Source organism: Dipodomys ordii, unplaced genomic scaffold (genome assembly GCF_000151885.1).
Source record: "Dipodomys ordii isolate 6190 unplaced genomic scaffold, Dord_2.0 Scaffold1, whole genome shotgun sequence".
In the NCBI taxonomy this organism is placed as follows: domain Eukaryota; kingdom Metazoa; phylum Chordata; class Mammalia; order Rodentia; family Heteromyidae; genus Dipodomys; species Dipodomys ordii.
Genome location: NW_012267217.1, coordinates 49,131,624 through 49,155,501, shown reverse-complemented (window position 1 = coordinate 49,155,501; position 23,878 = coordinate 49,131,624). Strand labels below are relative to the sequence as shown.

The 23,878-nt window shown below is 36.3% G+C and overlaps 1 protein-coding gene across 1 annotated transcript in view; it reads left to right on the top strand.

The window, feature by feature from the left end:
* Positions 1 to 23,878, top strand: part of Bard1 (BRCA1 associated RING domain 1) — a 63,208-nt gene that overhangs the window by 13,220 nt on the left and 26,110 nt on the right. The window contains exons 4-7 of the mRNA XM_013017437.1: positions 980 to 1,926; positions 9,491 to 9,571; positions 10,752 to 10,924; positions 23,381 to 23,489. Coding sequence (XP_012872891.1) covers positions 980 to 1,926; positions 9,491 to 9,571; positions 10,752 to 10,924; positions 23,381 to 23,489 — 1,310 coding nt within the window. The remainder of the gene's footprint in view (positions 1 to 979; positions 1,927 to 9,490; positions 9,572 to 10,751; positions 10,925 to 23,380; positions 23,490 to 23,878) is intronic.

The window sequence follows — 23,878 nt, the reverse complement described above, 5'->3', positions numbered from 1 at the left end:
CAGGAATTGATCCTGAGAATTAAAATTTGACTGATTTTAAATTGTCAAATGATAAATTTTTTGTGAAAAAATGACTAGAAGAAGTAGAAAATAATTGGTAATGTAACTAGTATTTTATGTTACATTTCACTTTTTTCCATTCAAAATTATTTTTGTGGGTGTGTGTGTGTATGTGCACGCGAGTGTGCATGCGTGGGCACACACAAGTGTACGTGCTGGAGCTTGAACTCCAGGCCTGGACACTATCCTTGAGCTTATTTTTCCTAAAGGCTAGTCCCACTTGAGTCCCAGCTCTACTTCTAGTTTTCTGGTGGTTAATTGGAGATGAGTGTCTCATGGACTTTCCTGCCCAGGCTGGCTTTGAACTGCAATCCTCAGATCTCAAACTCTTGAGTAGTGAGGATTATAGGCATGAGCTACCAGCGCCTTGCTAATTTCCCCCCTCCCTCTTAATCCCCCCCCAGTCCCCTCCCCCATCTATAGAGCAAATTTACGTGGTTTCCCTTTTTTTGTTGGCTAGTGAATTATGTTGAATGATTTGCAAGTTATCTTTAAAAAATAAGGCATTAGTTATAGTTACTAGATTATACTTATTAAATCCCACATCTGTCCTTTTTCTTTCTTTGTTTTATGAATATATTCTTATTCTTAGTTTTAAATATATATATATATATATATGTTTGTTTTATATGTGTTTTACTTTTTGCCATACTATATTCTTACTTTTCTATCTACCTTCAGTAGAATGTAAATTGTTTTGTCTTCAGTGTTTGTAACATTGTTTGGCACACATAGAAGTCAGGAAACATTTGTTGAGTGAGGTATACTATCCACCTCTCAAGTCATCTATAGTTTAGGAGTAGAGAAAAGGGCACCCATATCAATTGCCACACACTTAGGATGGCTATAAACAAAATTCTTTGGTTGCTTAAGGAGGAGGAGATGAATCCTTCTAACAGATTTCTCTTTTTTCTTTCAGATGTGAAAGAAGATACATCTAGGACAAGGATATTTAATGATGCAGAAAACAAGAAAAACTCAATAAAAATGTGGTTTAGTCCTCGAAGTAAGAGGGTTAGATATGTTGTGAATAAAGTTTCAGTGCAAACCCAGCCTAAAAAGACAACAGATGATAAAGCCCTGCCAACTTCAATGTATGAATTCATATCTACAACTCCTCCCACAGTTGTTTCTAAGAGAGCTAGAAAGGCATCTTCAACACCTGCAAAAAAACAAACAACTAGAACTTTAGCTGAAATCAACCAAGAATGGAACATAGAGTCAGAACAAGAAGGCAGTGACTTCATGTCTAAAGATGAATCTAAGGAAAGGATAGTGTCCTTCTGTAGCCAGCCATCTATTTTATCTACTCCAGAGGAAAGTGATGGAATAGACTTAATTGAAAGTTGTTCCGTGTCAGAATCTGAATGTGGAAATGTGACTGAAGTCTCTTTGCCATTGGCTGAACATACAGTGTCTCCAGACACTGAGAGTAAGAATGTAGTGACTTCTGAAAAGGTCTATAAGAACGATCATACTTCTAATACATCTTTGACATTAGGTTGTAATGGGAAACATAGATCTAGTAACAGACTTTCTCAGCCTGTTCCTAAAAGGAGTAGAAGCAGGATTCCCAGCACTCCTAAAGGTTCTGTTAAACCTACAGTGTACTCAGCAAACTTACGATTGCTTGATTGTTCATCTTCAAGCAAACTTCCAGTGGATGACACACTCAGGAGGAGAAACAGTAACACGTCAGATGACTCCATTAGCCTCTCACCACCAACACTGCCTTCTTCACTGAATAGTTCAACATATAGACGAATGATGTCCAGCCCCTCGACAACGAAGCTCTTGCCCAGTAGCCTTGTGGTTGGGAAAAGAAATCATAGAGGAGAGACTTTGCTTCATATTGCTTCTATAAAGGTAGGATACTTACTCTGGAATGAACTCTGGGAATGAGGCTATGGTGCTTTCTGTTACTGTAACACATAACCTTAGATAATCAATTTACAAGAAGAAAAGGTTTATTTTGGCTCATAGTTTGGGAGTTTCAGCCCATGACTGATAGGGCTCTTGTTGTGAACTTGTGTCTTGGCAGGGCTACTAGGTTGAGTAAAGCTGTTCACCTCAGGATTACAAAGCACAAATGATAGGAAGAGGAAGAGGCCGAGTTCCACTGTCTCCTTTAAGGGCATAAGCCTTCATGACTTGAATACCTTCTCTTAGGTCCTACTTCTTAAAGTTTCCCTTGGTTTTCAGTACCATCATTCTGGGGACCAATTGTCCACCCCATTGGAGACCATGGAAGATCCAAACAGTAGAGACCAAACATAAAGCAGTTTCTAGGAAGTTTTGAAAATTGTCAAAAGACTACTAGGGTATTTAATTTATTACAAATGGCAGTTTTTTCTTTGGACTAGAAAAGCAAAATTAATTAATTTACCTTAGTTAAGCAGTGGCGCTGGGTTCCGGGAAACATTATTGATAGGAGAAAACTTTTTGCTTGGCTAGGCCTTGAACCACCCTCCTCCAGTTCTCAGTCTCCTTGGTTGCAGGGATTATGGTGTGAACCATTGTTTTTTGCCAAGTGCTTTTGCTGCTGTCTTATTTTTCAACTTTTCATAATTACTTACCTTTTTTTTTTTTTTTTTTGAGATAGAGAGTCTCATGGAGTTTCCTTCCCTGAGCTGGCTTTGGACTACAATCCTCAGATCTCAGCCTCCTGAGTAGCTAGGATTATAGGCATGAGCCACCAGCACCTGGAACTGATTCTTTTCATGCTTTATGAATATATACCATTGCGAAGTTTCTGCTAGTAGCACATTTTTATCTAGCTAAAAAGCTAGAGACAGTGTGACACAAATAGAAGTGTCTATCTGTTCTTGACAGCCCTAGAGGTCATTGCTAGTATCTGAGAGATTGAAGATATGATCTGAATATTTGGCTACCAGAAATAGCCCCTGTAACAGGTCACCCCTAAGGAGCTGCTCTGTCCCATAGTCAGACATTTCTTTTACTGCCCTATTAATTGAAATTAATTTACCTGTGATTCATTATTGTTATTTTTTTGAACCTGGTTCATTTTCTGAGCATGAGATACTCTTACACTAGTTCAGACTTATAATTGCCCATGTTTTTCATCTTGAACTTAATTGCCAATTACTATTATTATCAAATACTACTATTATCATCACTTGGCAAATTATAATACGGTCCATTTAGAAAAATTCATTGATTTCTATTGTTTTTCAATCAGTGTTCTTTAATTTTTTTTTCTATTATGATGCTAGGTATGGCTATCCATCCTTACAATCCTAACATGAGGTCAGAGGATCATGAGATGAGGGTCAGCCAAGGCTACAAAGCAAGACCCTGCCTTACCCTCACAAAAAATGATTACATGCTGAATATACACTGCCACCTAACTTTGATCTCTCATTGCTGGAGAGCAACCTCAGCACCTTAGTGTACTAAGCAAATGTTCTACAAGGTAGCTCCATTCACAGCTTCCAAGTTTGATCTTAATAAACAAATGTGTAGGGGTGGAGGGAAAGTGGATTTGTTAGTATAGTTATATTTTTAGAAATAGTTTTTGTTTTATTCTTATTCTAATTTTCTCACTTGTAGCCAAGAGTAAATAATCTGGGTGCACTAGAAAACCAAATAGTTCATTTCAATGTCTCGTGTGTATTGTGCCCACTTACTTTGGAAAAGGATTTGAAGGGGCTTTAGTGTTAAAGCTACTATAAAATGGAAGAAGGAGCAGGGACGGAGGAAGGAGTTACTTCTGCATAATGGATTTGGATCTGGTAACCTTTAAGGCAGCCAAAGCAAATAAGTTGAAGTACCAGATTTTGTGCTGTCAGAAGATAAGGCACCCCCCCCCCCCCGAGGTGGTTGTTGTAGCTTTTTTTCTCTAAAAAGCACATTGGCAGACCTGCAGTTTCCATAGTTGCATTTGTTCCTCTCTGGCTTTGGGAACACTCACTTGTCTGTGCAATGAGAGCAGATAGCACAGCAGTAGTTTTGCTTTTCTTTTGGTCTGGTTAGCTACCACTGTGGCAAATTAGGTTTTTCCAGGCCTCTCTGAACTTGGGAACACTATCACCTACACTGTTCACATCTTGCCCTGAACCTCTAGTTATCATCATTGATCATATATAACTTCTGTAGTTACCACACTAGTGCTAGCAGATGATTTTTGTTGCTTCAGTATCAGATCATCTCAAGGTTTTTCATATACTTTTATAGATCAAAAGTTTGGTGAGCCTATCAGCCAGGTTACTTTCTGCAGGCTCAATTGGAAGATCTGTTTCCCTGCTCAATTGGATGGTTGGTAGGAATACCCTAGTTCTTGTGGCAGGATGGAGATCCTATTGTACTGGCTCCAGTCAGCATCTTGGCTACCACAACAGCTAAGAGCAATGCCCAGGTTTTAGAGATTCACATTCCTTAGGTGGTGCCTGTCTTTCTCCATCTTTCAAATCCAGCAACAGCAGGCTGAGTGTTTCTGATAAACCTGAGAAAGGACTTTTGTGATTGGATTTCAGGAAGCTGGGAATGCAAAGTTATCTCCCCATCTCAAGGTCCCAGTCTCAGAACACATGGCAGAGTTTTTTTGCACTATAAGCCACCATGTTCCAAGGTACTGGAATTGGGCTATAGTTATTTTGAGGGCTGAAGTGATGTCCCTTTATCCTCCTTTCATCCCCCTGTTGCTATGACAGCCAGAGCAATTAGACCAAATAAAAACTTGATATTTTCCCCCCTTATATGTACCGTGTTCTGATTTGAATCTTTTTTTAAAATCCATGTTCCTATCTAATTATGTATCTAACCTGTGGTTAGAATGCTAGTGAGAATATTGTGTTAGGATTTTATGAGAAAGCATTATTCCTCAGTAGAAAATATAATCACGCGTAACTTTTCTTCTCATTAATAAAGAAACAAAGTACTAAGGACATACAGAAATTTTTCTAATTGTTGTTAAGCCACCATTGCTTGAGAATTTGTAAATACAATAACAAATACCAGAGACTCACCTTCCTACTACTAACTTTTCAGTGAAAAGCATAAATTCTCCATAAATTCTCTCCTATTTTGTAGGTGGGATGGGAGAGAAAGAGGGAAGGAATGACATTATCCAAAAAGAAATGTACTTTTTACCTGCTCCTCCACTGCTCTCTACTACGATACACTGAAATCTTTGAAATCATGAGCAAAATAAATCTTTTCTCTCTTATGTTGTTTCTATCAGATTTTAGGTCACATTAGCAAAACTCACAAAGAAAGAAACAAACAAAAAACCCAAGCAACAACAACAACAGAAGAAAGCAAAGCAAAACAAAAATAAAACAAACCTAAAAAAGCAATGATTACTTGTAATTTATGCCCCAGCTGTGAAGGTGTGGGATACAATGTCTTAAAGCCGACATACCATGATGTATTTATGATGCAGTCATAATAGACAATATTTTGGGTCTGCTGTAAATATAACAAATGTGGTGATGATGTGTTGGGTGCAGAGAAAACCCAATGAGGGGAGTCTTATTCAGGATTTGGCTTTGTAAGCATACTTTAACGCAGCATTATATTTTGTATATTTTGCTATTGTTACACTCAGGTTGTTTTCATGAGAAAGTAACTGACAAAAGAAAAACCTGGCTTCCAGCCTTGATCCTTAGATCTTAGCCTCAGAGTAGCTAGGATTACAGGTGTGAACCACCAGTGCCTGGCAAGAACTTTTTAAAAAATTTTATTCTTAGCTGGGCACAAGTGGCTCACACCTTTAATCATAGCTACTCAGGAGGCTGAGATCTGAGGATCACGGTTCAAAGCCAGCCTGGGCAGGAAAGTCCATGAGACTCTTATCTCCAGTAAACCACCAGAAAACCGGAAGTGGATCTGTGGCTCAAGTGGTAGAGCACTAGCCTCGAGCTGAAGAGCTCAGGGACAGTGTCCAAGCCCAGAGTTCAAGCCCCACAACTGACCAAAAAAAAATTTTTTTTAAAAATTCTTATTGTAAAGGTGATATACAGAGGGGTTAGTGTTACATAAGTCAGGTAGTCAGACAGTGTCACTCCTTCCCTCTTTCTTTCCCAGTTTTTCCCTCCCATCCCTTCTACAAAATATGAGAGAAGTTATAGAGAGAATCTTGCCTTTCAAAATTAGTAGTCAAAAAATCCAGTGGGACACATTCTCTTATTTTCAGCCTTTAAAGTATTACTTGAGAATACCAAATCCATATGAAATTTGTTAGAATTTCCTCAGATGATTTTTTTTTCTTTTTCTTGTTTTTATTTTGGCTATGGTTTCAAGAAACCTCAATTATATTTTAAAGCTGTGAGTTCTTCTCACTCAAAAAACATCCTGTTAGGGAAGAAAGTAGTTGAAAGCATTGAGAAGCAGAAGTTAATTTATCTCCTGGAAACTTTGAATTGGTTCTTCCTTCTCCAGCTACTGTGGAACCTATCCAATTGTCATAATTTTATTTACGTGCATGACATTACATTTACATAAGGTAGAAAGATGAAAATACAACAGACTTTTAAGTAATAGGGTGGGGAAACAGATTGGTTATAAAAAGCAAGTGGTTAGGTAATCAGTTACACATTTAAGATAGTGGAATGTTACTAGAAGATGCCCTTGATAACGTGTGGAGTTGATTTGAAAGAAAATAACAGTAGTCTACCAACTTAAAATAGATCCTGCTTATTTTCCAACCCGTCACTGGGATCCTCTTGGACTTTGATTCTACATTTATGTTTATTATAGTCAGCCCACCATATTTGTGGGTTTATTAAACAACATTTTAACAGAGCATGGTTTAAAAAAAAATAAGAAATTGTTGGGTTCTGGTAGCTCACATCTGTAATCCTATCTTCTTGGGAGCTTGAGATCTGAGGATTTTAGTTTGAATTCAATCAACCAAGGCAGAAAAATTTCTGAAATTCTTATCTCCAGTTAACCAGCAAAAGGCTGGAAGTAGAGGTAGTATAGCTCATGTGACAGCCAAGAACAAAACACCAAGCAAGAGTACAAGTCCCTGAGTTCAAGCTCCAGTACCAGAAAAAGAAAAAAAAGGGTATTAAGTATTAGAGTAAAAAAATGAGAGGTTTCATTTGAGTATTAGAGTAAAAAAATGAGAGGTTTCATTTTTCTTTAAAAAAGCCTTTCACAAAACCAAATTAAATACAGTGTTATATATACAATTTTTGTCATGTCTGAGTTCCATTTATTCAGTCATTTTCAGAGTAAGCTTTGATAGTTATTTTCACTTGTCTTCATCTTCATGGGCCTAGGTCTTGTCCCTCTCCCCTGTTAATCCTAAATGAACTGATTTAGTTACATTTGTTCTGACTGATAATTTCATCTCAAGGAAATTTACTGTGTTCTGCATAATTGCCATTCTTTTTCTTAAAGTCCTGACACAGTCTTAAAAGGGGGCAATATATAGTTTTATTACTAGAGATTTTTTAAGGCTTGTAAGAATTGACCAGTTCACACTAGATGAGGACACTCTTAGGAGAGTAACAGAAAGGCACCATGCCTATGTGCGTCTGATCATATAAAACAATATTGATTGAAATGAACTCCAGGAAATGGAAAAAAGAGGGTTTTTTCTTTTTTGCTCTTTCTGTTTTCTTTTTTTGCCTATAGGTCTTTGGGAGTGTTAAGGGGAAGCACAGAAATAGAGGGGTAGAAGGTAAACATATATCGCAATGGTACTTATTGGACACTATGTTGAAAATGAACTATACAACTTGTGGGTGGGGATGGGAGGGAAAAACTGGGAGAGAGGAAGGGAAAGGGTGACATTGTTCAAAAGGAAATGCACTCTTTGCTTTACTTATGTAAATAACACCTCTATTTTTAGCATTTTCAAATAATAAGAGTTGACCAATACCTAATAATCAAATATAAAAGACAGATATCAGATCTTTCCAAATTAGATTAGAATGAGATGAAAGGTAGCATTAAGTAGTTTGAAGACTATTTCTCACACCCAAATGAGAGCAGAGACTATTACCAGAGTCAGCTTTCCCAGGCATCTTTTACCAGAGTTCACTTCCTTTGGAAGTTGGCAACAGAAGCATAAGTTTCATGTGATAACATTCACTCACCTCTATTATAATTTAGCTAAATAAGGATATGCATAACACAGGAAGCCAAAATTGGAAAGGGACTTTAATTTTTTTCTCATTATTTTGTTTCTTCAAAAAGAAGTTTTTAAAATAAAGTAACAACATTGCTTATTTTCCTCCCTTCTTCACTGCTCCAGTAAGCTGCTGTCATGAAATTATTGAATATATCTCCAGAATGTTGGAATAGGAAAACATAAAAGTTAAAAACCAGGGCTGGGAAGGTGGCTCAGTGGTAGAGTGCTTGCCTTGCTTGCATGAGGCCCTGGGTTCGATTCCTCAGCACCACATAAGCAAAAAGAAAAAAGCCGGAAGTGGTGCTGTGGCTCAAGTGGTAGAGCGCTAGCCTTGAGCTGAAGAGCTGAGGGACAGCGCCCAGGCCCAGAGTTCAGGCCCTATGACCGGACCCCCCCCACCAAAAAAAAAGAAAAAAAAAAAGAAAAGTTAAAAACCATTCAGCTATTTGGAAAGACTTGTAAACAGTACCACAGATTTGATGGGCATTACATTTCCTATAGTTGTTATTTGATAATGAGTGGTAACTTTAGTCTTGAACCACGGAATAAAAATTAAATGCTGATTTTATGAGTTGTTTTGAATTTTTTTTAATCAAAGGCAGAGATTTATTTTCATCACCTGAAGCATGACACCAGTGTTAGACAGGGTGGAATTTCATTTTTTTTTATTGTAAAGATATTGTAAGAGGGGTTACAGTTACATGAGTAAGGTAATGAGTACATTTCCTATCGAGCATTGTTACCTCCTCCTTTGTTTTCCCTTACTATTCTGAATTGGTTTTTCTTGATCCTTTTTCAGCCATTTTAAACTTAGTAACTGATTCTTCCACAGAAGTACTTTGAGCAAATTATGTAAATATAAACTCAATGAATGAAGATAGAGTACTTGTTAATAAAGCATGGGGTTATTTTGGCAGTTGTGACATTGGTTTCATTGACTAGCCTTCTAGGCTTTAAATAATTTTGTTTTAAACAATACTTAGAAACTCTTTTCATGTATGCCCAAAAGGGTCTTTTTACAAAGGGTCTTTTTACAAATTAAACTTTGTTATAATCAGAAGATTTTTTGACCAACATTCTGTATTTAATATCTTGAAATGAACTTTGAGTATGGATTGCTAATATTTATGAATTATTTTATATTCAAGTATAGTTGATATGACTGTGTATCTTCAGCTTCTTCATACATAGTTAATACATTTGAATTCACAAGCAATACATGATAGAGAAAATATTTAAGTTTACTTTATCTTCTAGAAGACAGACTGTCAGTATTTTCCTTTCATTCTTGATGTTTTTTAATGTCTTTTTCTTTTTGTTGTTCTTCAGGGAGATGTACCTTCTGTTGAATACCTTTTACAAAATGGAAATGACCCAAATGTGAAAGACCATGCTGGATGGACTCCACTGGTAGTTCTTACTTGTTTATGTTTTTCAATGGTGGGGGTTGTTGGTCTCTTATTTTGCTGTGCTTATTATTATTGTCTGCATATCATCCCTACCATCTCCATATTCAGTCTGGAGAGGTCCCCCCACCCCACAGCTATTTAGTTACCAGGAAAATAATTGACTACTGTTTTGCTACTTTTAGATTTAGAAGTCCAGTTGTGCAACATTGCTATATTTGGCTTCTGCATGCAGGAACTGCTGTAGCTGACACCAGGCTCCATTGTGCAGCATTGAGTCTGATTTGGATTTCACAAAGAGAAGTCAGAAGAGGAGTAGGGAATGTGACCATCTTGTTTAGCCTCACTTATATTCTGTCTAGTTAAAAAATTGAGGCAATAGAAAGTTTTGATTACATTCAACATTTTTGAGTCTTTATTACTCTTTGTACAATGTGAAGAATACTTTGGAAGTAGAACAGCAAAAATACTTGGAAATGGACTAATTTTATTGAGGCAGTGAGAATGAGGCTTGATCACAGACACAGGAATATAAGCAAAGGAAATGGTTGCTTTATCCTGTAAATCAGAAGTTCAGCACAGAAATGAGGGGACTCCTTAGGCCAAATGACAAAAAGTTTAAAGGTATACAAAAAGACTTCTCTGCCAAATTCTTAAGCTGTTTGCATGGTTTCGTCTGAGTTAAGTCATTTTTAGTGTTTGAACTTGAGGCTGAGAGAAATGATTAATATTTTTTCCCCTTTTAAAAAATATTTAAATATTAAAAACATTTCTAGTGCTAGAGATCAAACCTAGGGCCCTAATCCATGCTAGGCAAATGTTCTTCACTTAGCTACATTGCCAGCCTGTGAATTTTGTGTAACTGGTTGTTAAATATTATCTTACCTTCTTAATATTTTAAAATTATTGTAGAAGAATTTAGGAAATATAACTAAGCATTTGATCTAAGGGTTTTATTTGTCCATGATTTATACAGATCTTGATCACTGTGTATCTTACTATAGATTATTATTAGTCTGTATTTTCTGAACAGTCATGGTCTTTATGAGTATTTATATAAGAATACATTTATGACTGAGGTTTCCATTTATTTAAGGGTAAATGGCAGTGTTATTGTAGTATCATTTACTCTTAACCACTGTCTCTACCTTTTTTTTAAATGTAAATAAAACGCTAAAAATTAGCATGAAGCCTGCAATCATGGACATCTGAAGGTTGTGGAATTGCTGCTGCAGCATAAGGCCTTGGTGAACAGCACTGGCTACCACAACGACTCCCCACTTCATGATGCAGCCCGGAATGGGCATCTTGATATAGTCAAGCTCTTACTCTCCCATGGAGCCTCTAGGAGTGTTGTGTAAGTATTGTCTACACAATTGTTTGCAAATTGACCTGTATTCCCAAGTTAGGTATGTGTCAAAGCAAACTCTCACTACTTGAGGGTTCTTTTGCCTTCCCTTCTACAGTTGCATTTAGATATTGTAGTGAGATGTAACCATTAGGGTCTTTATTTAAACTAAACCCTGTACTATTTCCTTGGTGAGACTTAAGTATTTGGAGATTTGCTGTGTTCAATCCATTTTGGAAACTTTATTTCATGGACAAATTCACTTAGTGCTTATGTTCTATATGCTGATTCATGTTTGTTAATAAAAGTCATAAATCTAATTATATTTTGTGCTACCTCATGCTTAGAATTATTTCAGAACTTTATAGCAAGAGTTAAAGTATTTGGATATTGGGCTAGTGCAGTTGAGTTATTTCCCAGATTTTTCACATTATTCAAATGAGGCTCTGAGTAAATTGTTTTGCAGTGTCAGGGCACAGAGGCCCATTAGTGAATGCTGGCGGCTGCATTTTAAAATTGCTATTGTCAAGAGTATCACAAGCAAATGCTGTATGTAGATTTTATATCTTTAATCTGTAACTTGGCTCATGTCTCCCTATATGTTATTTTTACTCTCTTTAGTTAATTAGGTAGTTGAAATGAAAATGCAAGAATTACTTCTCTGTGCCCCCATGGCTTCTATAGGTTTCAAAAGAGCACAGAAAATCAAAGCTACAGAGCATATAAGAATTACAAAATAGAACATCTAGGTTGTGATTTTGTAGGTTAACTATTTAACATAAATGAAAAGCAAATTAGCAACGTAAGAATATACCATACCTTATGCTGTTAGTTTTAGTCAGTGTGTCCAATTTCCTGTGTTTCCTATGCAAGTTGTCAGGTAGTTGAGGAAACTTGGGATACCTCCTGATCTGTTTTTTCAAAAAATTGTGTGTGTGTGTGTGTGTGTGTGTGTGTGTGTTTATCTGTCTGTGTGTCTGTATATATGTGTACATGGACCTAACATATTTATATCTATGAAAAGACCCAGCAGATATGGCCCTCTTTTGGGTATAGCAAACCATTTTATAAAGCAAATGGTTGCTTGGGTCAGGTGAAATGAAATAGTTTCCATTCTTGGGTCCTTAAATCAGCCATGACTACTTTAATGAATGGAGCACCAGTCAGGGTGTTAGGGAATCCAGCTTTTATTTGTGACTCCATTATTGACTTTATAGCCTCAAGCAGGTTAATTTCGGTGCCTTGATGTCCTCACCTATAAAACATGGGTGCTGCCTGCTGTTTTTCTATTTCCTCAGAGCAGAGTAAGGATTAATGAGCCAAAACCCTGGAGCCTGTCTTGTGGTTTGTACACCATGATTCTTCACTGCACTGTGAGGACTTATTAATATACAAGGAGGGGCATGAGACAGTGATTTCTACCTTCCCACGACTCATAGAGACCAGACACCTGTTTTTTCATAGGCTTACCTGGCCAAATGGCACTCTTTAGCCCAGCACTGTCTTGTAGACCTTTCTGCCAGGTGTAATGTTTATGTCAATGCCAGATGCCAGCCATTCAGTAGTATAATCACCTTAAGCTATTGAATACTTGGATATTGTCTGTCCCTGGGAAAGTAAATCTTCATATGTATTCAATGTAAATTAAATAGACATGTATTAAGTGACCATTGAACCAGTAGTTGTTCAAATAGGACTGTTGGGAAAGAGAATTTTGAAAAGAGGTTGGGGTTGATGTTGGATAAGGACAGGAGTGCAAATGAGTTTTGATCCATAAGTATACTGGAATAGTTGCTGTTTCTAAACATTATTATTATTATTTGCAGACTGTTGGTTATAATGTCTTATGTTACTGCAGTTTGCTTTATTTTGTAGTGACTATTCACCTGATTGACCTTACCAGCTTCCTGCTGGTCACTTCCTTTTCAGATTGCTTTTCTTTAATTCATTACTCATACTGTGGCCTCAGCACTTTCAATAAGTACAAGTTTGACTAAATCATGTATTTCCTCAATTGTCTTCAGTGGCTTCCTTATAATGTGTTTAAAATGAATTTCAAATCCAAAAACATAGTTTATGAGGTCCTGGATGGTCTAGTGCTACTGACCTCTAAACTCATCATCTTCCCACAGTTTGTCCTGACCCCTTTCTTAGAGCATTTTAAAAATTAATTAATTTATTTGCATTTGTTTAAAATGTGCCTTCTAATGTTTATACATTCTTACACTTTACTTGGAACACTTATTTATGGTAGCAGTTTCTTATTTTTTTGAGTTCATCTTGATTTTTTTTTTTGGATTGTCTTTCTTGATTGCTCATGTCTGTATCCATGCCTATAGAAATTAGGTGGTAGTATATTTACTTCTTGTTACCTTCTTATTGTAGTCAAGGGGTACATCAGCCCTTCTGCCACATGTATGTGTACAGAGAATAAGTTTTTCAATGAATGAAGATACTATTTTTTTTCCTTTTGTCAGATGAGATGAAAATAAAAATTTGCCACCTTCTGGTACCACTTTACTGTATGACAAGAATGTCTATAACCAAATTTCCATGAGTTGTACCTCTTCTATGGTGGTAGAACTGGTTCCTTGTATTTGTCAGAATAAATGTCACATGCTTTTTTTAAATCTGCCCCACGGATATCCACGGTATACTACTTTTTATGGGATTGTGACTACCCATAGTACTTGCTGTAGTCTTGATACTTTTTAAGACCTCTCTTGCCTAGGTGACTGCCAGTGTTCTAAACATTATTGTCCTGAGAGTATACAAAGCTCATTTCTATCCCTTCCTCCATTATTGTTAAATTAGTGTACATTAATAATATGAGGAAGTTTCATTGTGACAATTTCATATTTACATGCAGGACAAACTCACCCCTTCTTATATTCTCCTCATTGTTCCCTTCTTTTTCAGTGTTTTGTGGGTTTTATGCTGGAAAGTGTAAGTAACACTTTCTATGCTCTTTACTCTTTAGTGTCTTTTCCTTTTTCTCTTTTCTCTGCTTCCTGATCCCTAGCCCCCCCGAGACAGTTTCCCTTTAACATTCATGTGTCATTATCATCATGAGCAGCTATTGCCATTATAATTTAGGTTAGATTCCACAAATGAGAGAAAACATGTGATAATTGGCTTTTTGTGCTTGACTAATCTCACTCAACATGATCATCTCCGGTTCCATTCATTTTCTTGCAAATTATATAATTTCATTTTTCTTTTGGCAGAGTAAAAGATCAGGAAGTCTTCTAAGTGCCTACTTTCCTGTTAAGTTTTCACATATTCCTTCTATCACTTTTCCCTTCACTTGACTATTTCTGACTATGTGTTTACTCTAGTTAGGAGTAAATGGACACTTTTGTAAAACAGGATGATGCATGGTTTCCTAGCACAGTCCTCAAGATTATATGAAAATCTAGAGTAGAGGTTAGAGTAAGATTTAATTCAGAACTATTTGCAGTCTGTGTAAAATAACAGGGTCTTGTCTCCTTCTCTCCTTCCCTTCCTCCTTCCCTCTTTCCTTTTTCTTATTCCCTTACAAATATATAGGACTTTGTATTTGGTACTTGTTCTACTTATATTTGGTACGTGTTTGGTACTTGTTACACTTTTCTTTGGAATGGATGTTGAATTCTTAAGTGGATCACTCTAACTTCTTGCTCTAGTTAAGGTTTTAAAAAAAAACAAATCATCTACAAAAATAATTTATGTTTTGTAGCTTTAAAAGAATGACATGTTTCTCTTTTGAGTGATTGTACATTTTCCTGCTCATAGCAAAGTGACTTGAAAAATTAAATTTTTGCGTTTGGAATTTTGTAGCTGTTCTTAAAAGATTTCATCCATGGACTATCTTGACACGATAAATTTATCATTAGTTAAAAATGCTCTGCGAATATTTTGCATACTGGATGATCTAAGTGTGTAAGTTTGGATTTACCCACCTCCTCCCCACCTGGTACTAGCCTGTAGTACATTCACAGCTCAGCTTTAGGCAATAAATGAAAGATAGCTTGTCATTCCTATAGAGAAAAGGGGATTGAAGTGTGTTACTGTATTGTGAACTCTGCCCTTAGGTGAAGTTGAAACATTGGACCTATCAGTTTAACCTTTTGGTAAGTGATTTCTTTTCATCAGTCTTAGTGATTAGAAAGGATTCTGGTTGGGGGGCTGGGAAGGTGGCTCAGTGGTAGAGTGCTTGCCTTGCATGCCTGAGGCCCTGGGTTTGATTCCTCAGCAGCACATAAGCAAAATGAAAAAAGCCGTAAGTGGCCCTGTGGCTCAAGTGGTACAGCACTAGCTTTGAGCTGAAGAGCTGAGGGACAGCGCCCAGGCCCAGAGTTCAGGCCCCACAACCGGACCCAAAAACAAAAAAAAGAAAGAAAGGATTCTGGTTGGGAAAAGGATTTGTATTCATGCAGTTCATACTCTGGTTTTGAACTCAGGGCCAAGGCACTCTCCCTTAGCGTTTTGCTCAAGGCTGGTATTCTATTCTTACTCTTAGCCACACTTCCAACTTTTTGGTGGTTAACTGGAGATAAGAGTCTCATGGACTTTGCTGTCTGGGCTGGCATTGAACCATACTCCTCTGATCTTAGACTCCTGAGTAGTTAGGATTATAGGCATGAACCATGAGTGCCTGGGTTTGGTCCATACTCTATCTTTAGTTTGTACCATACCAGAAATGGAAATTTACCTTAATTACTTTAATGTTAAAAATGTTACTATATTTTCCTTAGTAAACATCCTAATTATTGCAAAGTACAATAGTAAGCAAACATGGAGCTGGTAATGTCTGCTAAGCACTTTTGATGTATTAAATAATTTGGTCCTTGAAATAATCTTAAAAAGTAGGTAATTAGCTCTATTTCATAGGTTAAGAAGTAAGTGAAGCACAGAGGTTTAAGTTATTTGTCCGAAGGCACACACATGTTTTAGGGACAGACATGTAATTTAATTCTGTAACCCCAGCTTACCAATTGTCCTCTATTGAGGCCATCTTTCTGCTTATGGCTGTCTAGGAACTCTTTAAGGTTTCTTGCTGCCTTAGAAGGAACTCCCTTTTTAATACCTTCTCTTTGTTCTTTCATAACTGGCCACAGATTTTATCTCTAGAACACAGAAACACCCTTTCCCAGTGCTCACTCGTGTGTACATTTGTTCTTGCTTGCTTTCTTGCTCTTTCCTCTCTTTCACCTCTCTATTTTCGTCATTGTTGTATGTAATCTGCTATACATCTTCACTTAAAGTCCTTTACATACTTTACTCTTTGCTGGGGTATGCTACCCTTTTTCTTCATTCCCTTTTCAGGTCTTGGAAGCATCACCAGATTTTAAAATTCCCACTATATTCTTTGTTTTGTTCATTGAGTTCTGTGAAAATTGAAACTAACTTTTATCTCATTTTTTTAAAATGCCTAAAAGTTGATGTTACATTAAGTATATTAAAAAAGAGTTAGTGAATGTATAAATATTTTTTCAAAGTGATTATAAAGCAATCTTGACTTTTCCCCTATATGTACATACACATGTATTCATGTTGTGTGTAAAATGAGTAAGTCATTGTGCTGATTCTAATATATATAAATTTTATTCATGCACATACTACTTTCTTATAGAATATTAGTGCATGTCAGTAGCAGTGATTTTTTGGTGTTTCATATTAGCTCAAGATGCAAGAAGCAGTAACTTAGGAACACTCAATCTTCTATCAGAGTTTTAAAATTTAAAGTCTTGAGTTGTATCTTTATAGGTTTTATACGAAACATTTCCAAAACTGATTTAAAATCACAAGGAAAAGAATAAGCAGAAATACAGTAGAGGAAAGAATATTTAAGATCTTCTCTACTGTGTTATAAAAGAATAGAATAAAAATTATTTTTTGGTCAGTGATAAAATGTTTAAATAACGAGAAAAATAAAATTTGCAAGATTCATCGTGTAAGGTATGTTGTTGGTAAAGAATCATACGGTACTCACTGAATTACAAGAGATTTTTCCTTGATAGGGCACTAAAACTGAAGTGTTAGATGTGGTATGTAGAAAAAAATTCTAAAATATTGTCATGACTCATTTATAAATTCAGTTAATGTGTTGATATTTTTCTATGTAATAAAATTTCTTTAATTATATTTGTATTGCATTGTTCCATATAGTTAATAGGTACATGTGCCTTTTAATTTTCATGCCTACAGTCCATTTCTCCTAATGTCCATTGCGTTAGATCTGCTTCATCAGTTTCTCGGATTGTATTTGACTCCTACACATGAGCACACAGTGATTGGATTCTTCAGCTTGATAGAAGACGTTCTTCTGCTGCATCCATATATTTCAGCCATCATGCTGCTGCTTCTCTCCCCAGGCTCTCCATGTTCATCTCCCATATGTTAGCTACTAGTCCTGGGCTTAAGAGTACTTCATCTCACAGTGTCTGTTCTTTAACTCATGTGAAATCCCTCTCATATTTTACCTCCTAACTTGTTCTTTCATTTTATCAGTTTGATACTCGTTGTTAAGTATGAACTTTTTCTCAGTAGGAGTGTAGGCAAAGACAGTTTTTTGTTTTGTTTTTTTGGTCGGTCGTGGGGCTTGAACTCTGGGCTTGGGTGCTATCCTTGTACTCTACAGTTCAAGGCGAGCACTCTACTGCTTGAGCCACAGCACCACTTCCAGTTTTCTAGTGGTTAATTAGAGATAAGAGTCTCATGGACTTTTCTGCCGGGGCTGGCTTTGAACCATGATCCTTAGATCTCAGCCTCCTGAGTAGGTAGGATTACAGGCATGAGCCACCGGCACCTCGCTAAAGGCAATGTTTTCTAAATCCTGCATATTTCCAGACATTTAATTTCAATGTATAGCATTAGATTTCACACTAGAAGATAGAGAATATATTTATGTTTAGAAAAACATCATTGTTGTGGAGCAGTGGCTCAAGTGGTAGAGTATTAGCCTTGAGCAAAAGAGCTCATGGACAGTGCCCAGGCTCTGAGTTCAAGGCCCAGGACTGGCACAGAAAAAAAAAGAATCCTTGTGTATTCTTCCTTCATTACTGAATCTGACATAAAAAAGAATCCTTGTGTATTCTTCCTTCATTACTGATTCTGACATAAAAAAAATAGCAACTTCAATTGTTGGTGCTTGTTTTAAGTCCAGAATGTTTGATAATTTAAAGAAATAATCTTCCTTCTACAGTGAAGAATACTTTATCCTCATTTTCCATTAGCAACCACAATTGGCAGTACCTTATATATGTGACAACATGTTGCATTTCTTGTATATAACACCACTTTTTACAAAGGGAATACAGGAATACTCATTTTTCACCCTAAGTATCTAATTCCAGTGTGTTAGTGCCTTCAAATATTATGGAGAGAAACCAAAATTCCCTTTGGCCAATAATAAAAGAGACATCTTAGATATGTCCATATCTTCTCTTACTATATGTTTTGTAAGCTTATGCATGTAAATCTGCTTAATTATACATGTCAGTGTCCCATGACAAAGCAGAAACATGGCACACACAATACCTTAGGCTCCATTTCCCATGCCTCAGGACCTGGTTCTCATATAACTTTAATGGTCATTATGTGCATATATCATAACTGCCTTAACTGATTGTTTTTTTATCTGTAGCCTTGTAATATGCCATTGTCTAGTGTGTTAGCAGTGCTGGAGGGCTGTGTGTTTAATGACCTTTGCGTACACAGAATCCATCTATAATTTGAGTTGAGGGACCATGTGTTTTAAGACCATATGAAATAAGTTTTGTGTAGTAAATATCCTAAATGTAAAATAGAATCTCGCTTGTGATTTTACAAAGCACTGTTTTAAAAGTCAAGTGCATCAGGCTGTTGCTTTATTTTTGGTTTAAAGTCATAATTGATGGGATAGAATTAAGTGTTGTTTGTTGTCTATAAACATTTTTTTATATTGTCATAGTGGACTTGTATTTGTGTAAAATAACTATGTTAATGTCATCTATCACTGCACTAAAGGGTACTTGACTGGGCTCTTCTATATTTTTTGAAGTATAAAAATTTATCCTTGTTAAGAAGCCCTGTAAGTGTAGTGATATTTTTGATAGCATATTGTGTGACTTTTTTTGTTGTTCACTTTTGCACTTGGTAGTTTAAGAGCTAGAATACTGGTTCTTCTACTCAGATTTCTGTTTTTTGATTGTCATTTATTGCCTGTGTGAGTAGGTACAGTTGGTATCTGAGCATTAAAGAATGAAATTGGGAAATATCAAGTACAGTGGATGAGATTCCTTTTGAAATACCCTGAGATTGTCTGGGCTAAATGTAAACAGTGAGTTGTGTCTCTTTGTTTTAAATCAGGAAGTAGAAGTAGAATCAATTGCATTTTACCTTGGTTGGAGAAAGATTTTCCAGAGGATGGTAAATGGTGTGGACCTGCGTGTAAAGTAGAATCTGAGAATACAGACTGTCAGTGTTTATCCAACACTGTTAGAAGAGCAACAATGAACTGGATAGTTATGAATACCAGTCATCATAGAGGCATTTTCTGTGGCCCATTTCTTATCACAATCCATTACCTGTCTCCCATTACCTGTCTCCCATTTTGCCATCAAAATTTCTCTTACAAAGGACATTGATAAAATTGTCTTTAAATTCAAGGGGTTATGCATATAACCTGTTTTATCATAGATCAGTCACACTTGTTCATGCTTAATATTTTACTCTGTTTCCTTTAGGACTCTTTCCTACATATTCAGTATGGTATAAAATTGGTATTCACCATGCTGATTTTTCATATACTGTTAAACACATTGCATTTTCACATGAGTTTTTTTTTTTTAATTCTAAGTGTTAGGAATGAAACCCATGGTTTTGCACATTCATGGCAAGTGTACTACCAACCTGGCTTTCATATGAATTTTAATGATCTTTATGTACAAAAGTCATGATCTTAAAAACCACAAAATATTATGAATTGCTCATTTGGAAACTCACTGCCATAGTCTAATATGTTAAAATAATATTTTGAAAGCACATACAAGGAATAAGAATAACAAGCAAACCCCTGTAATTTTGAAGTTATTTAAAAGTGGACAATAGTGCCTGTTAGTTGAATTGAGGCAGGCTAGATTGATGAGGAGATAGGAAAATTATATTGCCAAGTATTATCAAATATCAAATGGAAGTAAACTAAAAAAGCAGATGACTTCTTAGGCTACTCACAATCTTAACATAATAAACACTAGGAAACTGGTCCTCAAAAGTTGGGGGATGATGGGCTAGGAATGTGGCTTACTGGTAGAGTTCTTGCCTTGCATGTATGAAGCCCCGGGTTCAATTCCCCACTACCACCTAAAGCTGGAAGTGGTGCTGTGACTCCAGTGGTAAGAGTGCTAGCCTTGAGCAAAAGAAGCTCAGGGACAGTGTCCAGGCCCTGAGTTCAAGCCCCCAGACGGGCACAAAACCCACAAAAAACAAAAAAGTTGGGGGATGTGATCGAGCAGATTTAGATGAAGGGAAGAAGTGGGGAGATGCATTAATAAAATTCAATCTATATTCTACAAAATTAAGAAAGTTGAGGGAAGGGTTGGGGTTAGAAGGGATGGAGGAGAATGCTAACAGATGACATTGATCAAGATTCATTGTATTTATAAACTGCTTTGTTTAATTGAATGTTAACTCCTTTTTTATAGCTACTAAAAGATAATAATAATAAAGCAGATAAGCTTCCTTCCCACCATACATCTCTTTTAATGACAAGTTGCCAAAGTGTCTTCTTGTAACTTATGAGGAGATATTTGTTTGAATCTTCCCTTCTCCTTTGAAATAGTGAAAATATGTGAAGTAAATATATATTAGAGACTGGAAGAATGAAAATCATCTGGGGAAAGGAAGTTCTGAAGATTACCTGAGGTATGAGTGGTCCTCATCCTCTTTTACTTACCCAAAACCATAGTTGCTAGGCTGACATGATCTATGTATTTTGCCCAGTTCAGCAAGTATAAAAGCTAAACTCAGGAACTATCATTTTGATTTGTTTAACTCCCATTTTCTACATGAGGAGCATTTTTCCCTATTTGAATCCTGTAATATTAAAGTAAATCTGTGCTAAAACTTGTACCTTATGAGACACCCTGAAGAACGTCTCATAGAGTTCAGTGAACTGTAATTAAAAAAAAAATTTGTGGATGTGTGTGAAAGCCATGAAGGTGAGGGAACCCTTCGTTTACCCTCTAATGACAAAATGTACAAAAAGAATGTCCCCTTAGTCAAGTGGTTGGATCCCGTTCCTCTCTTATTTTCTTTGTATAAGATAATACTGTTCTTTGGGTATGGCTTACTTTGCTTAATACAGTTTTTTTGTAGTCTTTTCATTGCCTTACGAATGGTACAATATCATTTTTTCCGATGGAAGCTTAGAATCCATTGTGCATATATACAACATTTTCCTTTTCTTTGTATTTTTTTATCGTAAAGATACTGTACAGAGGGATTACAGTTATATGAGTAAGGTAATGAGTACATTTCCTATCGAGCATTGTTAGCTCCTTTGTTTTTCCCCTACCATCCCTTCCCTCACAACATTTCCTTTATCCATTCGTCCGCTGAGGGGCAACTGGTTTGATTCCATATCTTGGCTATGGTAAATAATGCTGCAGTAAACATGGTAGTACTAGTAGCTTTAGTGTGGCCTTGTTTGTGGTCTATTGGATAAATGCTCAGGAATTGGATTGCTGGGTCATAGGGCAGCTCTGTGTTTAGTCTTTTGAGGATCCTCCATACTGATTTCCAGAGTGGTTGAACAAGTTTACATTCCTACCAACAGTATAGTAGTGTTTCCTTTTGGCCACATCCCCACCAGCATCTGTTATTGTTAATTTTCTTGAAAATGGCCTAACTGAGGTGAGTTGGGATATCAGTGTTTTGATTTGCATTTCTTTTATGGCCAGAGATGTGGAACATTTCATCATGTGTCTATTGGTAATTCTTACTTTTTCTTTGGAGAAGCCTCTTTAAGTCTTTAGCCCATTTATTAATTGGGTTGTTGCATGTGGCTTCCCTCATTTGTTGTAACTAGAATGTGCCTATAAATCTACAAGTAAGTGCACTGGATGATAAAAGACAAAAAAATTACACTTGCACATGATTCTAGGCATTCACTCATCGAGACTAATAGAGGATATTCTTAGGAGAGAATCACAAAGGCTTAATAGCTATGTGCATATGATCATATAAAATGTTTATCTAAATGAATTCCAAGAAATGGAAACAAGATTTTTTTTTGTTATTTTGCTTTTTGTTTTTGTTTTCTCCTTTGTCACTGTTTTTGGTTTTTGTATCTTTAGTCTTGTATGCAAGTTTATCTTCTATGGGCAGGGTAAAAGAGCACAGAAATGTTGGGACAAAGGATGAAGTGATAATTCACTAGATGTTGAAAATGAACTATACAATTTGGGTGAGGGGTTGGGAAGGAAAACCTGGGAGAAAATGAAGGAAGAGGTGATGACACTGTCCAAAAAGAAATGTACTTATTACCTGGCTTAAGTAACTGCAACCCCTCTGTATATCACCTTTACAATAACAATAAAACATAAAATAATATGGTCATACTGTCATCTATAAAGTCTCCTCTATTGTAACAGTCTGATGTAAATCAGTCCTTGCTGAGAAATCTGCATCAAATTGTTCTCAGAACAATACTAATTTGTTGATAAAATTTGAGTACATAGAATATTAAAGTTAAATTTTAAAGTGCACCATTCAATACCTTATTAAATTGTTTATTGTGTGTCATAGTTTTTCTTCTAGTGGATCTAAATTCCTAGTCTGTAAATTACTCTAATTTTATATTTGTTTATAGAATATAGTACTACACTAGTTATAGTAAATGATTTGTATTGCATTTGAAAGCATCTAGCCCATAGTGTTTAATCATTAAGAACTACAATTTAAAACATGAATTTGAATACAGAAGAATACAAAATTATAGACAAATTGATGTGTAAGTTATAAAATATGCAATTTAAAATGTTCCCTATTATGATCTGATGTTATATTGACATTTTACATCTTTTCTCCATTTACTTTAGAAGCTTTTGCTACTAGGTCCTCATACCTAATTTGAGTTCTGCCTTTTTTTTTTTCAGTTGGTCATAGGGCTTGAACTCTTGAGCGCTGTCCCTGTGCTCTTCAGCTCAAGGCAAGCGCTTGAACCACAGAGCCACTTCCAGTTTTCTAGTGATTTTTTTGGAGATAAGAGTCTCACGGACTTCCCTGCCCGGGATGGCTTTGAACCGTGATCCTCAGATCGCAGCCTCCTGAGTAGCTAGGATTGCAGGCGTGAGCCACCGGCGCCTGGCTTGACTCATTTATTTTAATTAAAATTCTGTATTATTAAGGACCTTGAAAAAAAATGTTCCTTCATGCATCCGTTTTGTTAAGAATCAAGTCACACATTTTATTTACTTAAATCCATCTGTATTTACTTTACAGTAACATATTTGGTCTGCGGCCTGTGGATTGTACAGACAATGAAAATATGAAATCATTATTGCTGCTACCAGAGAAGAACGAATCATCTTCAACTTGTTATCAATCAGTAGTAAGTATGAGTTTCGCTTTGGACATGCTTAAGTCTATAAGTAGAGACGTAAGCCTGGAGCTTAAGAAAGGCATAATCTAAAGTGGAAAGAAGGTCTAGTCCATAGGAACTTGGAGCTTAATAGAGAATATCATATAAAAACTTACTATATATTTAATAGAAGCTATAACATGTGCAGTAGAACCATGGAGAAGCCTGAAGGCAACTTCAGTAATGTTCAGTAAGAGCTACATAGAGAAGGTAAACAAAACTAAATTATTGCCAGGCGTTGGTGGCTCACGCCTGTAATCCTAGCTACTCAGGAGGCTGAGATCTAAGGATAGAGGTTCAAAGCCAGCCCGGGCAGGAGAGACCGTGAGACTCCTATCTCCAATAAACCACCAGAAAAC